Below are 15,508 nucleotides of genomic sequence, written 5' to 3'. Positions count from 1 at the left end.
GGAATTCCTGCCTGGAATTAAGACAGCCTTCAAGGAACAAAGAGCTCCGGGGTGGGGAGGGGGCAGAATTCCCTCAAACGAGAAGTCTGTTGAATGATTCTGACTCGCCAGCATTTGAAATGCTGTCCCCTTTCCCAAGGACTGGGAGGCCTTTCTTCACACCTCCAAGGTAAGGCAGCTGCAGAAACCATGCCCTGGCTGTGTCCCCACCCACGGGGCTGAGGCCACAACATGCTGGCACCCACGAGAGAGACAGCTGTTAACCCTGCTCCTCTCTCCCCGGATCACTGCCCCACCAGAGCTCGAAGACTCAGTAGGGCTTGGGTCTCCATCCCGGCCGCCCTCTCCGCCTTCCGGCAGATGTGACCACCAAGCAGAAGCGCAAGGAGGCTGGCCCCTCCAGTGTCCACAGGAAGCGCTCTGAGCCCTGGCTCCGGGCCCACTTCCTCCCTCTGCTCCTGGCTCCCCGGGCCAGGCACGGGCTTCAGAGAGAAATGCACAGCTCCATCTGTCACACTCGAGGGGCCAGAGCCTCCCCCAGCTCATAACTTTCCTGCCCTGTCACGCCTGACATGAGTTACCCTTCCTTTGAGCCTTCGTCTTTCGTGAGTGGAGGGAAGAGGGGGCTGGAGTCCTTTTAAGAGACACAGAATATCCTGAGGAACCCAATAAAGTAAAAGGGAGGAAAGAAACACCAACACTCTCGTCTGTGCGACTCCCACACAAGTGTTCTGGAATTTACCTTTACCCACGTATGTCCAATGTCACAACGCCTGGCCTGGGACTCTCTCCAGCAGCAGAGCAGGTGCCCCTCAGGAGAAGGCTTTTGACCTCTACCCAGGGCTTTTGGGAAGTGGCACAAACACATGCATTCGGTCTCAGTTCCCACGTCTGGCTCCTCATCCCAGACACCCTGAGGTTTTCTCAGCCCAAAGCCTCCTTCACAGAAAGAGGCGTGGGGCGTCACAGCTACGTGCCCCCCAGGGTTTAGGCCCAACGCTGGGATGGCCTGAGCCCACGCTGCCGATGGCACCCCAGCAGCAGGAAGCCGTCCCAGCAGCTGAACAAAGTGTCTTTTATTTGTGACATACAAATACAACCAATGCAAAAAGAGATCACTTTTTCCCTTTGATTCCAGTGATAACAAGTTGCTAAAGAAAAAAAAAAAAAAAAAAAAAAAATATATATATATATATATATATATATATATCAAGGAGTTTACCTTCAAAGTTTCCTCTAAAAAAAAAAAAAAAAAAAAACACACACCAGGAAGGGTTAAAAAGAACCATACACATCTGACATCAATGAAAATAACCTGAAATAGGGTGGATACAACTAAAAAACAAATCTCAAAATTAATATTTTAACATGCCCCAAACAAACCAAAAATCCTGGTACAAAAGGCCTGCTATGTTTCTTAAAACCAAGACCTTGGGGAAATGGAGAGACTGATGGCTGAGAACTGAGTGGGTTCAACACCAACAACAGGGTGACCTGCAGGTCTCAGGCAGCGCCTCCCCACCCAGCCAGCCCTTGGGAAGTGGCACAGGCGGCTGGACAAGCAGGGCCCAACACCAAGTGCCCATCTACCAATGGGGCTCGGTGCCAGGTGTCCAATGAGGGGAGACACGCACACTTAACTCCCTTTATGTGGGATTTACGCTGGGGTCCCTTTTGGTCCCCTCGAGTGGGAGGTATCAAAAACCCATGACCTAAGACAATAAATATTTCATTCTCTGTCCTTTGAGAGACAGCAGGGATCAGAGAAAAAGCTCTTCCTAAATGTGATTCTGTCATTCCACGATTCTTGGAAGGAGCCCTCCAATGCCCTTCCAGCAATGAAAACTCTCCCCCTTGGGTAAAATCTCCTGGGAGTCAGCAGGGTAGGGGTAAAGGTGGGCTTATTCCAGTGTAAAGCTGCAAGGCCCTCTCCAAGGGAGTGCCACGTCCACTGCTGGCAGGTCGAGAGGCCAGAACAGCTCCGGGGAGATGGCCGGCACAGGCAGCCTGAGTCAGGGCAGAGGGTGGCGCGTGAGCAGACCGAGGTCGGAAGGACTGACAGACCTCCTCCAGAACAACCTCGCAAAGGCAGAACCTTTGAGACACTCCCTGAGGCAGAGTTCAAGGTTGTCCAAGGGGAGGCGGTACGTGCTTCTTCCTGGCTAAGGATCTGGTCATTTTCTTCCCTGGAAGGGGATAACGGTCTGGGGATGAGGGCAAGTCTGAGCTCTGACCCTGCGCCCTCTCTATCCCAGGAGGGGAGAGGAAGCTTCTCCCGCGCCCCGCCTGCCGCAGGTGACACCAGAGAGAAGAGCAGCGTCTGGCCAGGCTGGGGAGTGCAGGAAGGGGCTGCTGCTGGCTGGGGGCTCTCCAAAGGGGGCAGTGGCGGTGGGGGGTACCCACCTTCAGAGAGCTAACAGCACCAAGATATGAGAGGACACGGCACTAAATATGGCAGGAGCAAGGGGCCTTCTGGGGGAAGACAAGGGGCTCCCTGATGTTATTCCCCCTTGAGAGTAAGAACAGGGGTATCGAGTGGGGGGAGAGGCAGGGGCAGAAACAGTGGTGAGAGGTGACGGAGAAGAGCAGGCAGGGCTCCAGCTCTTTTCTGTGAGTAAAAATCTCGAGTCACTGCCATGAGATCAAGAGGTTAAGCTCAGGGTGCGGCCAGGTCCCAAAGCCCGGAGAAGCCACAGCCCCCACGGCAGGCCCCACTCACACCTGCTCCTGTCCTCTCGGCCCCGTGCTGCCAGCAATGGGGAAGGGGGGGCAGCCTTTCTCCCAGAGTCGGCTGGTCCCCTGGGACGACTCCACTCTAACTGGATCCGCGAAGGCACAGCCAGAAAGAGCTCCCTCGATTCCCTGTGTCATGGCACAAGAGACCTTCCTGAGGTCTCCACTGGAGCATCCCATCCACGAAACAGGAGTCTCTCTGAAGACTCTCTCTACGCCCAGATCTTACACTGAGCCCATTCCTCTTTGGGAACCAGCCAGACCCTGACCCAGGGCTCCAGGACTTTCATCAAGGCGGGAATAAACACTCCATTTGTCCAGCAGTGTGTGTGGCGGGGAGGGGGGCTTGTCAGGAATCCAGCTGTAGGGAAGTCGGAGAACCCATGCTCAGGGCCGAGAGCCGAGCGAGAAGGCAGCCACCGTGAGAGGAGGCACCTCGTGCCCCGGCCTCCGCCGGCTCTTCCGGCAGCACCCTCTCCTCTCTGCTCCCTCCGGCACCCTGCTCTTCTAGGAGAGAGCAGGAGGGGCGGCGCGGACCACTCCTCCCCAGGGTTGGGGCTGAGGAGGCCACAGCTCTGAGGGCACCTGGCAAGCGGCTTGAAACCGGGGAGAGAACAGGCCTTGGAGAGAGCTTGGGAGTTCAGTGGCAGCAGCCACCACAGTGCCCGCCCGAATGGGAGTGCTGGCTGTCCCCAAACTTGGTCCTCCGGCTCAGGATCTCATAGGAGCAGTCCTCCCCACAGCAACCGGACATGCTTGGGGAAGAGTCGTCGATTTCAAATCTGCAGGCGGGCAGGAGGAAAGGGTTGGCTACGGGCAGCTGACTGCCTTCCTCCCCAGGAGTCAGGGCTCAGGAGCAGGGCAGGGGACCAAGCCACAGGCGCTCCCACACCATCTCCCCAGTTGCCAACCCCAAGGACCTCAGAACCGAGAGCTCAACGTCAGGACGAATGGGGCCAGGATGGGGGAAAAGACACTGGGGCAGGCAGCTGCTACCACCCAGAGCGTCCCACGCCGGGGCCCAGCTCCTTACTGCAGCGCTTCTCTGAAGAACTGGTAGGCACCATGATTGTGCTTAAATACCGTTAACATAACTTTCTTCATCTGTGTGCTGAGAAGAAAGCAGAGAGAACCTTCCAGAAAGAGAAACAGGTGCTAAATCCCGCTTGCTCTCTCGTGTCTGCCTGCTGTCTCCCATTTGCTCCTAAGAAGTATTCCTGAGGCCCGACTCTAGCCTGCCTTGGGCACCCACAGCACTGGGTGCCGCCCCCTGTGACAGGGCTGATCAGGCCCCCACCTGACTGGCTTCTCCTCCAGGTCCTCTCTGCACCCCGTTACTCAGGCGCGGAACAGGCACTCAGAGGTGCTTGCCTCCTTGAGCCCAGTGTACAAGATCTGGAGTCATGGCCGGGCAGGGAGAAGCTTACTGAGAGGGTTCTAGACACCGTTCTTTCACAACAGTCCCGTGAGCCCTGCCCCCACGAGGGATGCCTCAGAGGCAGCTCCCTCCAACTGAGCGGTGCACGGAGGGCCCTCACCTGTTGGCCACGAGCTGCAGGATCTGTACGAGGAACTTCCCCAGGCCTTTCCGCCGTACCTTGCTCTCCAGCTGCACTTCGTAGCTGGGGGAGGAAAGCAGAGTGAGTGTGGGGCGGCTGCGAGGCCTGCCACAGACCCAGACGGGCGTGCTGGATTTCGCCACTGGCTGGGGTGCCTCCGCCCCCCGCGCCCACCCCCAGGCCAGGGCCCCTACCAGTACAGGACTTCATCCCCGCACTCCACGTCAAACCGGAAGTGAGAAAAGGCTACGGGAACCGAACTGTTTTCCCAAGCGATGAGGTACCAGGCTCGGTCATCCGTCATTTCCTCGCGTTTCTCTCTGTCCTTCCAGCCCCACTCACTCTGCTCATACCTGGGAGACGGGGGTGGGGGGCAGTCAGGACAGGGGCTCTGGAGAGGAGGGCCAGTCTCCCTGCCCGAGAGGGCGTGCTTACATGGTCTGCATATTGGTCTTGGTCAGGTCGAAGGCCCAATCCACGGTGGCCGGCTCCAGGCCAGACACTCGCTTACATTCAATGGAGACATTTAACCTGAGAAGAGGAAAAGGAGGCGTCTGGAGCCGGCTACAGGCCCGGCACCACCGGCTGCCCTGACAGCCTGACAACGAGGCCCGCCTGGTCTCAGTTAATCTACAGAGAAAAGCCGAGCCCGGACGTGACTACAGAAGGTGCCTGTGAAGGAACGAGGCCGCTCAAGCCGAGATTAACAACTGTCATCACCAGCCCACCGCCCTGACCACAAGCCCACTTCCTGCCTTCCCTGCACAGCCCTTATCAGACGCAGCACTTTGTAAACTTCGGTCCCTCTCTGCTAGCTCTTTGCTCTCTCCACCCTCTCTTCTGTAGTTTGTTATAAACCCCGGAGTCCTCTCTGTTCCCTCGATTCCTGCCCTTAGGCATTTTTCCTGTTGCTTTCATTTGGAATCAAGTCTTCACTGGGCTCCCAGAGGAACTCTTCCTTCTTATCTACCAACCTTGCCTGCCAAAGCAGCTGGAGGACCTCAGGCCCTTCAGGAAGACTATGGCCCACGTCCCCCTGAGGAGTCCTGCCCGCTGCTTCCTCTGAGGACACAGTGGGTGCTCTCAGCTGATCAAACGGGGTAGATCGGGATTCACCCCGATGCTCTGTTTTCCTAAACTAACGAATGATGTAGGTGTTAAGGTATCGACTTTTTTTTTTTTTTTTTTTTTTTTTTTTTTTTTTTTTTGTCCTCGTCGCGTGGCTTGCGGGATCCTAGCTCCCCGACCAGGGACCGAACCTGGGCCGCGGCAGTGAAAGCGCCAAGTCTCAACCACTGGATGGCCAGGGAGTTCCCTCAATCTGCTATTTAGGTCTAAATGAATTAAATAAATCACAATTAAACTCCCTGGCCAAACTGTGAAATCATATTCTCCAGGTAGTGCCACATTCTGAAAGGACTGACTCGACTCCTCAGAGGACATCACCACTGGAATCCACGGTCACCTCTGCTGTCTGGTATGTCATACGAGCTGCACGTGTGTGTGGCCTTGTGAATTCAGAACTTCCTGGCTCTGAACAGCCTTTCTTTCTTTCCAAGTACTGGCCATGTAGTGGTCAGAAATGCCCACGCACAGCACTGCAACTGTCTTAGCTATAAATTTCCTCAAGGCTGGTTTGCAAGTATAAATTCTCCACTAATCTGAGTTCCTTAAGTACATGAAAGTAGGATCACAGGCACACAATTCCAGGCACCAAGTGAGCCCAGAGTCAGCTGGCAACGCCTGCTTCAGAGCTGGTCCATATTTCTGGAAGTCAGTGCAAATGTGGGATAGGGAACACTGAGAGAGATCACAGCAAGGAATCTCTAAACTGTGTCAAAGGACTTCCCAGAGGATGAATGATGACAAAGCTTCTAGAGGAAGCATAATGCATCTGATCTCAGACAGAAAGAATAAATTAATATGATACTATGAAACTCAGACACAGCTATGAAAGGCAAATGTAGTATTACCTACTATAGTCTTTCCTTCATAATTTATGCGTTTACATTTGTCTTATCTTGTTCATTAAAATACTCACACCAGCTGCAACTTACAGAGCTGGATATAGTTTCTGTCCTCCTTAAAACAACCTTGCAAGTTTGGCATCATCGTTCCATTTAACAGATAAAAAATGAGGCTTGAAGAATATGTTGACTTAACCAAATATAGTTAATAAGAGGCACTGTTATGATTCAGACCCATAGCAATGATTCTGTAAAATCATAGCCCCTGTTTCCCCCTCAGCCAACAGCATCTCGGGTAAGACAGATAATGCCACCTATTTTACAAACCAAAGGAACAGAAAGTGGAAGGGGGCTTTAGTCTAGATTCTGCAGTGAACTGGATTAGTAAAAAAAACAGTAGTAATAACAACTAACACTGACCTAGCCTTTCGTATGCTCCAGGCAGTAACACTTTACAACTAATCCTCCTGACAACTCCATGAGGAAGGTACCCATTTCTGATTCGAAAACTGAGACACAGAGAAGTTAAGTAATTTGTCCAGGGTCACAAAGCCAGTAAGTGGCTTTTAACAATTATACTATAGACCCAGGGAAAGAACGCTGGACCGGGAATTAAAAGCTCCCCTCCCGCGGCCAGGGAGAAGCTCCATAAGCTCAAACACCTCATTCAGCTTCTCGCAGCTTCGGTTTCCCTCTGCATAAAATGAGGGAGTCGGCCTAGATGATTTTCCAAGTTTGTTTCAGCTCTATGGTTCTTCGTCGGAGAGAATAACAAGTCCCACAGAGACATCAGTCTGAGATTAGGCAATCTTTGCTCATTTGCAGATTCCTTTGTCTCCCTAACTGGGGGATTTTATATCAACAGGGTACTAGCCATCTTTTCTGCTTTTTCATTAACGAAGAATGAAACAAGTTGGGTCTGAGGAAGCCTACTCTGGAAAGGTGAATTCCTGAAGAGACTCAAGGAGAAAAGTTAGGAATGCTGAACACTCACCCATTGCGATCATATTTCTTGAACACTGGGAAAGCCTCTAATGGGTCTCCAAGCTGTGGAGGGAAAGAAAAGAGGAGTAGCACAAACACTCGCCTAGCAGAGTCACAGGCTCCACCCTGAAGTACCACGCTGTGTGGACCCGAGTGGAGGCTCAGCTCCCAGGGCCAGGAGCCGCCCTTATATACGGACCCTCCATCTGCCTTAGCTCTGAAATCACACGTAGGAGGGAAGCTCTGGGAAGGAGGCCCAACAGGGTTTTAGCTTCGTTTGACAGGTTAAGAAGAGACTTTACTGCCTAATTCTAATACCGGCCTCTGGGCATAAAACCTACTCAGCACCCACCTGACCCAAGAGAGAAGACAGGTCCCTTGCTCCACTCACATAATTTTTTTAAAAAAATGATATATTTTCTTCTGATTTTAGTTTTGGCTACATGCTATAAGTTTTTCTTTTTTAATTTATTATTTTTGGCTGCATTGGGTCTTTGTTGCTGCATGCAGGGTTTCTCTAGCTGTGGCGAGCCGGGGCCACTCTTCATTGCGGTGTGTAGGCTTCTCATTGTGGTGGCTTCTCTTGTTGCGGAGCACGGGCTCTAGGGTGCACGGGCCTCAGTAGTTGCGGCTCGCGGGCTCTAGAGCGCAGGCTCAGTAGTTGTGGCGCATGGGCTTAGTTGCTCCGTGGCATGTGGGATCTTCCCGGACCAGGGCTCGAACCGTGCCCCCTGCACTGGCAGACGGATTCTTAACCACTGTGCCACTAGGGAAGCCCCACTCACATACTTTTGAGAGGCCCCCAACTAACCTCCCCTGGTCAAAACCCAAAATGAAAAATCATGTCCCTGCGCCACATCCTTGTAACTGTGAATGTCTACTGAGTGGACTAAAATAATAACAAAAACTGGGACATGAACCCGGGCAGGAAGGGTGACCAGAATCTCTCTGGTTCCACTGGAAAGCTGAGCCACTCCCAGTCAGGCCCACCAGGTGCTCAGAATCTCAGCTACTTCTCCCCCGACTGCGGCCCCTCGAAACCAGGCTGCTGCATCCCTGGCACAACCTGTAGTACCCCATGGGCAGGCAATAAATGTTTGAAGGAAAGAATGAGAAAACTATACCACATTTTACCAGGGAGGTTTCCTCCCCAAAATGCAAAACCCTAGGAAAAATTTCTGCAGACCCTCTTCTAGTGCTAAGGAAGGAGACCCACAGAGAGAAGACACCACTTCCACTTCAATCCACACCTCCCGCCACTTCCACTTCAATCCACACTTCCCTGCACGCCTGGGCCAATCGCTGGCCCTCCTCGCAGCTCTCTGCCAGCCAGGCTAGTTTTCCCCAGCAGCAAGGAGGCAGCAGAGGTATGGATGCGTAGTAACACAATTCTGCCACAGGGTGGCGCCAAAAGAAATCAAATTAAAAACCAAGTTGCAGTTCCAGGAGGAAGGGACTAGGAAGGAGGGGAGTCACCCTGTTGGCGGCGTCCACTTTGGCACAGACAGCATCCATGGCTGCTCGCTCCTCCAACCGCTTCTGTTTCTTCTCCTTTGCTTTGCTCGACTTCCTCTGCAACAGGGAAAAGCAAAGTGGGCTGGAAGGCTGTGACCAACCAAAGACTTGACTTTGACTTTCCCTTTGGAGACCCTAAGGGTCAGTCCCCAATCCACAGCAGAAACTCCGGATCCTGGCTGCCGGATCCTGCTTGGTAGGGTAGGAAAGACCCAAGCGCGTCCCAGTCATGAGACCTTGGGAGCGTCACTAGACTTCTCAGCTTCTCTATCAGGAAGAGTACTGACCCTTGGGACCACTGGGTCACTGTGAGGACCCAGTGAGAACATGTGACAACACGTGAAGCAGGGCCTGGGCCCCCAGCAGTGGCCTAATATTCACTCGTTCACTCCCTCCTAAGGTAGGAAAAAGTAAGTTTAGAGACATTCAGGGCAGGTTTCAGGGAGGTGACGGCATCTGAGGCAGCTAGTGGCTGACAGCTGTTTCTAAGTATAAATTCATTAAGCCTTTTCAGTGTCTTCTGGCTTCAGAAAACAAAGATCTGGTCTGGGGGCAGCCTCTTTGGGAGCTGAGTCTCCTTTCTAAGCTAGGGCTGGGCACTCTGGCTTAAGGCGATGGAGTTGTTCCCAGAAACGGCTGCTCAGCCAAGGCCAATGAGTGGCAGACACACCGAGCACCTAGTAGCGACAGGGCAGAGTGAAGGGCCCCAGGGGGTTCACCTGGGGACAGAGGCCATACTAACACGTGGTCAGCAAAGCCAAGTTGCAGGACACATAGGCAGCAGAGGAGGAGCAAAGGGAGGCTGTCCTTACACAGAGAAGCAAACTGCAAACCGCCCATAAACTCCAAACGGAGCAGACCCTGTTTGGGGGCTCACGTGAGTTTTTCTCAAATCTAAATGGACCCTCTTACCCTCTTGTAAAAACTGGTAACACAGGGAAAAGAGCCCAAGCTCTGGGGTCCAGCAGACCTTGTCCAAAGCCTCCTTTTGCCCTTTACTCCCTTCGGGTCTTAGGACAAGACACAACCATTCTTTGAGCCTCCTTCCCTCATCTGATGAGCAGGGCCCTTAACACCTCCTTTGAAGTATTAAGCCCATGAGGGTTACTATGGCCTGTGCTCGATAAATGACACTTTTCATTCTCACTCCCGAGGAGGAGCAGAGCAACACAGGCATCCGGAGGTGCCTGCCCACCCAGCCCAAGTCCTGAAGGTACCCCAAAGGCGCTGGGGAGGTGGCTCTGCTTTTTACCAACCGCACTGCCTCTTCTGCCCCCACCCCTCACTTCCGGACCTCACCAGAGAGAGGTTTTGCCACCTCCGATCCCACAGTAGCCCTGACACTGATTGGCCCAGGAAACGGTGAGTTGAATACCCAGCTGCTGGATAAATTCTACCCTCGGTTCCTCAAGGAATGACACTGCTTAACTCCTATTTCAGGCACCCAGAAGGCAAGAGCTCAGACACTAGGAGCTCACAGGGATGTTTGGCTCTCCTAGGCATAGACTCGCCCAGCACCAGCTGTTTGCTATCTGCAGGCTGAGCCCTGTGCAGAAAGCCGAGAGCTAGTGCCCATTTCTTACCTCCCTAGAGGGACAAACAGCAGAGAATGGACTGTCTTCACAACACTGGGATCTTGGGGCAGAACTAGCCCCTCTCTGCCACAAAGAGGTTTTAGATCATCCACCTTTTTTCCTCTGGGAATCTGGGTTTCAAGACAACACTGAGAGATACACTCATCTTGCAAAACACTTTCACCAACATTATCTGGTTCAATTCTCCGGGCAGAAACCACCACCTCCCTTTACACAAGAAACTGAGGCTCAAAGGCCTGGCGCGACTTGTTCGAAGTTCCCCAGAGAGTAAGCGGCAGAGGGGAGACTCAACCCCAGGGCTGGGTGCAGATTCAGTGTTTGTCCCACCAGCCACTCTGCCTCCCTCGGGGAGAGCCTACACCAGCGTCCAAGGCCTCCTCAGCTCCGCCAAGGTAAGGTCAAGACAAGACCTCAGGAGCCTCAAGGCAGCCACTTGGTGATTCACTTCTCATTACCCTTCTGGCTTGGTAACAGCTGACGTGACATGCCCGCACGGTGCCACCCCAGACCCTACATCCACACTGAGGTAGGGGTAAGGGACATGGAAACTTGAGACGGAAGGTCGCCAGGGCTGTGCAAGGGGGCAGAAAGAATATGAGCTTTGGCACCAAACAGGCCAGGCCACTGTTCCTCCTGCCACCCCCCGTGTGGCAAAGGAGCTCCACCTCCAGGAAAATGGGAACACAACTGCTGGCCTCACAGAACAGCCAAGGACAGGTCAGAAGCCAGCACACAATCCCAGTCGGTGCCAGCTGCCTGCCTCCACCCTGCACGTTAGCTCTATGGCACAGAGCTGAGGGATCAGAGGTGCCGGAAGGAAAGAGTAACTCCCAGGACCCCGGAAGCACTGAAGTGTAGGTTCCCTCCATAGCGTCTCATTTCTAAGCACCAGAAGCAATTCCTAAGCACAGGCGGCAGGAGGGCCCAGGACGTTCCCCTCATTCATGTAGGGGAACAGGTGAGCCAGGCAACTCGCAGTGACGCTTGGGGCCGCCATGGCCAGAGGCCGCGGATAATGAAAGAGCCCCTCAAGCGCTTCGCTGCCTGCACACGGGGTATGAGGCAGGCTGCGGCAGGCGGGGCCCTCCCCCAAAGCCAGCACCGGCTAGGAAAAGTAGTCTCCTACTGTTCCAATTAGCTTTGTCCTGCCTCCTGGAGGTAAGACTACCCTGCAGGGGCACAGGAAAATTCTCCTCATTAAAATGGGAAATAAGCACAGTGAACAGTAAAGCTCATTGTGGTTAAGTGTCTTTCCCAAGGGAGCTTTATATAATGAAGAGTGTGGGATTCTGAGTCAAGAAACCCACATTTGATTCTCAGCTCTTCCACTTAACAGCTGTGTGACTCTGAGCAAGTTATTTACTCTCTCTCCAACGAGTTACTCAGTTTCTCTGAACCTCAATTTCCACATCCATAAAATAGGGCTAACAGTGCCTATACCTCACAGGACTGCTGTCAAGGACAAAATGCTACAGTGTACTAGATATAAAAACTCCTTACTGTAAGGATTTCTGTGCACAAGGACCTGCTAACGATAAACACTCTGCTAGTGCTTTAATAGAGATGATTTATTTTAATCTTTGCAATAACTCAGCGAGGAATGCCTGCCTACTTCTTTGATGAGGAAACAGGCCCAGAGAGATTAGATAACTTTCAGGGTCACAGAGCCCGTGAAGATTCTCAAAGAGGTCTTCTGGCCACCCTCTCCCTCCACTCCCACCAGACTGTACACTCCACAAGGTAGAGGAAGGTCACATCTGCTTTATTTGCCGACGTATACCCAGTGCTCAGCAAACAGCAGGTACGCAATTCATACCTGTTGAATGAGTCCTCCAAGATTCAAATCCAGGTCTGAACCCCAAAGTCCCTGCTCCTTCCACTACATCAGTTAAATGTGTATGACACTTATTATTACAAAGTGTGGTATAAATGTTGTTTTCACATGCAGCTGTCTAACTCCTCCCCTTGCTATTCCTATCAAGGTAGTATCTCTCTTTTTTTTTTTTTTTTTTGGTCGCACCTCATGGCTTGTGGAATCTTAGTTCCCTGACCAGGGACTGAACCCCCACCATTGACAGTGAGCGTGGAGTCCTAACCACTGGACCACCAGGAAATTCCCTCAAAGGAGTATCTCTTTGACTGCTAGTCATAATAGTAGTTCCATGACTGCTAGGGGTCACACATAGAAATTAAAAAACAAAAAACGCCCAGATGGGGGCAGGAGGCACCTTCCAGAAAAAGGATTTGGCAACCCTTAGGTTTTCAGTATCAATGCCTCCATCCCACAAAGAATCCAGAATCCAGGAAAAAAACCCTCAGTTTTTGGCAAAGGGAGACAGAGCTCTAAATTCTAATTCCTAAAACACGTGTGGCAGCAAGGGTGAAAGAACTGTGGACAGTGCTCCAGCTGATGCCACTCTCTCAGCCTGTGGTCAGGCTGCCAAATGGAGCAGGGCCCTCTTCTGGAGGGTAATCATTAGGAACCACGACGCTCCTGACACCGAGGTGGGGAGTCCACAGCCCCCACCCATCAGGAATGAGCATGATGAGAGGGCTCCAGCTCTGCTTCAGGGAGGAAAATTCAATTTCACTTTTGCAGAGACTAGGTAGGGGCTGTTCTGAGAAACACATCTGTGAAGTATGAGTAATAAGATCAGGGCCCTTAGGGAAGCAGCAAGGATCGCAGGGTCTCTGAGGCCTGCTATTTCAACTCAACCAATGAGGAAGCGTTGAACGAGAATGGCATGTTATGCTTCTTGTTTTCTGCTCAGTCTGGAGTGGCTGACGCTGGGTAGACGTTTACCAAGTAATACCAGGGACTCAATATTTTATTTAGTTTCAACAAGACCTGGGGTCTGGGACCTTTCACTAAAATCTAGGTTAAATATGCCTAAGGTTTCCAGACTCGATTTTCTATACATGAAGTACACAGTATCCAAAAGTCCTTGTTGAAACATGATGAATGTGTTTGACATGGATTTTACATGAAGTGCTTCGACATGGATAAGACAACTATTTTTGTCTAACAAGTTGATTTATTCAGTCAATAACTATTTGAGTGCAGAGGAAACAAATCCAGATTAATAATAGTAGGGACAAACCCATGAGTTAAAAATAGCACAAATCTATTTTAGATGACTAAAGGCTGAGAATACAGGCAAAAATAACAGCCACTATTTAAGAAGCACCTACGTAAGCTATTTACATCCACTATCTGATTTTATCCTCACATCTGTCCTAAAGGGGAGGTATCATCATTCTCATTACATCGAAGAGGAAATTAAACTCCACAAAGGCCAGGTCACTGGCACGATATCATGCCGCTAGCCGGGGAAGGTGGGGCTGGAACTGAGGTCTCTCTGGCTCCAAAGTCAGGACTCCCTAAAGGTGGTGGAAATTTCATGTAAAAACTAAGCTACATGGTACCAGGGAGGGCCAGTTACATTTTTAGGAGAGTGACTTGTGCTACTCTAATTGGGACTTAGGAAGGTGATCTCACAGAAACATGAGAATAACTTCTGCTCAACCCTCTATCAGCACATGCCAGGAAGGGCATAAAACGCACCTCCAGGCTGCCTTGTGCAAAACAGGTGGTCACTATCCATCCCCGGCTGGGGCCATCACCAGTACTCCTCCATCGTCTCCCTGCTCACCTTCTGCACAGCTTCCCCACCCAAAGCCACCTGAAGTAGGAAGACTACTAACAACCCAAGTAATAAGACCCACTTCGGTGCATCTGGGAGGCCTTGAAGGCAGGCCTCTGTCGAAAAGGAAGAGAATGTTTTTGGAGCAGGAGGAACCTGGTGGAAAGATTTCGAAAGAGACTGGGGAAACCAGCTTCGCTGAGAAGCCGAGTAGCGGGAAGCGGGCGGCCGGGGATTCGAGAGCCCTGAGTCGGGGTTTGGCGCCCAGTCACTGCCCGTGTGACCTTGGCTGGGTGCCTTCTTCTCTCTGGGCCTCGGTTCCCTCTAACCCAGTGTAGGCCTAGGATATGGGAAGCCGCGAAGCCGGTGACAGCGGGGTGATGGGTGACCCCTGGGGGCGGGGGGGATACCCAGGGACCGCGCGGGGGTAGAGGGGAGGCCAAGAAGATAACACGTCCTAGAGGAAGGCAAGGGCGGGCACGACGCGAGAGGCTGGGGGCACCGGAGGGGGTGGGGCCCGGAGACGGGGCTCCCCAGGAGATTCCCGGGCTGGACCGGGCGTCGGGACACTAGACTGGGGGAGTCGAGTCATGTGGGGGCTGGGGGTCACGTGAGGCCGGAGGGGTTCGGGGTCACGTGAGAGGGGGTTCAAGGAACAATGGGGGCGCAGGGGACGGGGTAAGCGGGGAGCCCTCCCGGCCCTCGCGTCTCCTCTCCCTCCCTCACTCACCCCCATGGCGGCAACGGCGGCGGTGGCCCTCAGCTCCTCCTTCCCACACTTGCCAGCAGGGAGGCGGCAACGGCGGCAACGGCTGCGGCAGCGACACCAGAGCGGCGGCGGTCCCCGCACGGCGCATGCGCCTCGTGGGCTCCCCCTCGAGCCCTGGCGGGCACCGCGCCGGCGCAGAGCCCGAGGAGGGGACGGCGCGCGGGGGAGGGAAGGCGCGCAGGTGGAGAGCCGGGGAGGCGGGCGGAGGGTCTCGCACCCGAAAGAGGCGGGAGGCGAGGAGCAGCGTCGCTCTAGGAATGACGTAGCCGGGCCCGCCCCCTCCTCGGTTGGCTGTGTCTGTAGCTATGGCAACGGCCGCGCCGCCCCGAGAGAAGCGCGCCGTTGGGCAGCTGGGTGGGTGGCAGCGCCGCCTCTGCGCTCTGTTCCGCTTCTCCCCCGCCCGCCTGGGTCAGCCTGCGCAGCAGCCACCTTCCCAGACAACCAAACGCGTCACGACCTCTTAAATACCAGTCCCTCCTACAACCCTCTGGCACAGGGGAAGTCTGGAAAATTCCCACCTTCTAGATAGTGAACTCTTGAAATTCCTTTTCTAACCAGAGTCATTCATCCTTCTTCTAACCATTCATTCACCCTCCATTCATTCGCTCTCTCAAACACTGACTAGCACTTACACCTACGCTGTGCAGAGCCCAGGGGGCACAGAAAGGAGCAACATGCCATCCCAGTCCAAAACTTACTGTTTAGAGGTGAGACAGGCATGTAACAACTGTTTACTGGGGAG

The 15,508-nt window shown here is 53.1% G+C and overlaps 1 protein-coding gene across 2 annotated transcripts; it reads right to left on the bottom strand.

Annotated features, from left to right (window-relative positions):
• Positions 1–1,056: 1,056 nt before the first annotated feature.
• Positions 1,057–14,968, bottom strand: NAA40 (N-alpha-acetyltransferase 40, NatD catalytic subunit). Of its 2 annotated transcripts, none has more exons than XM_032641655.1 (8): positions 14,728–14,968; positions 8,720–8,815; positions 7,254–7,306; positions 4,728–4,823; positions 4,577–4,645; positions 4,272–4,355; positions 3,767–3,844; positions 1,057–3,515 (listed from the first exon to the last, which is right to left on the bottom strand). In XM_032641655.1, the coding sequence occupies exons 1-8, from the start codon at positions 14,731–14,733 to the stop codon at positions 3,374–3,376; spliced, it is 624 nt and encodes a 207-aa protein (XP_032497546.1). In that variant the 5' UTR covers positions 14,734–14,968; the 3' UTR covers positions 1,057–3,373. The 2 variants fall into 2 exon arrangements, with proteins under 2 accessions (XP_032497546.1, XP_032497545.1); XM_032641654.1 differs by having other exon boundaries at positions 4,487–4,645; positions 14,728–14,964.
• Between the last annotated feature and the right edge of the window lie 540 nt (positions 14,969–15,508).

This window comes from Phocoena sinus, chromosome 8 (assembly GCF_008692025.1).
Source record: "Phocoena sinus isolate mPhoSin1 chromosome 8, mPhoSin1.pri, whole genome shotgun sequence".
Taxonomy (NCBI): domain Eukaryota; kingdom Metazoa; phylum Chordata; class Mammalia; order Artiodactyla; family Phocoenidae; genus Phocoena; species Phocoena sinus.
The sequence above is the reverse complement of the archived record's forward strand: the minus strand, read 5'-3'. Positions and strand labels throughout refer to the sequence as shown.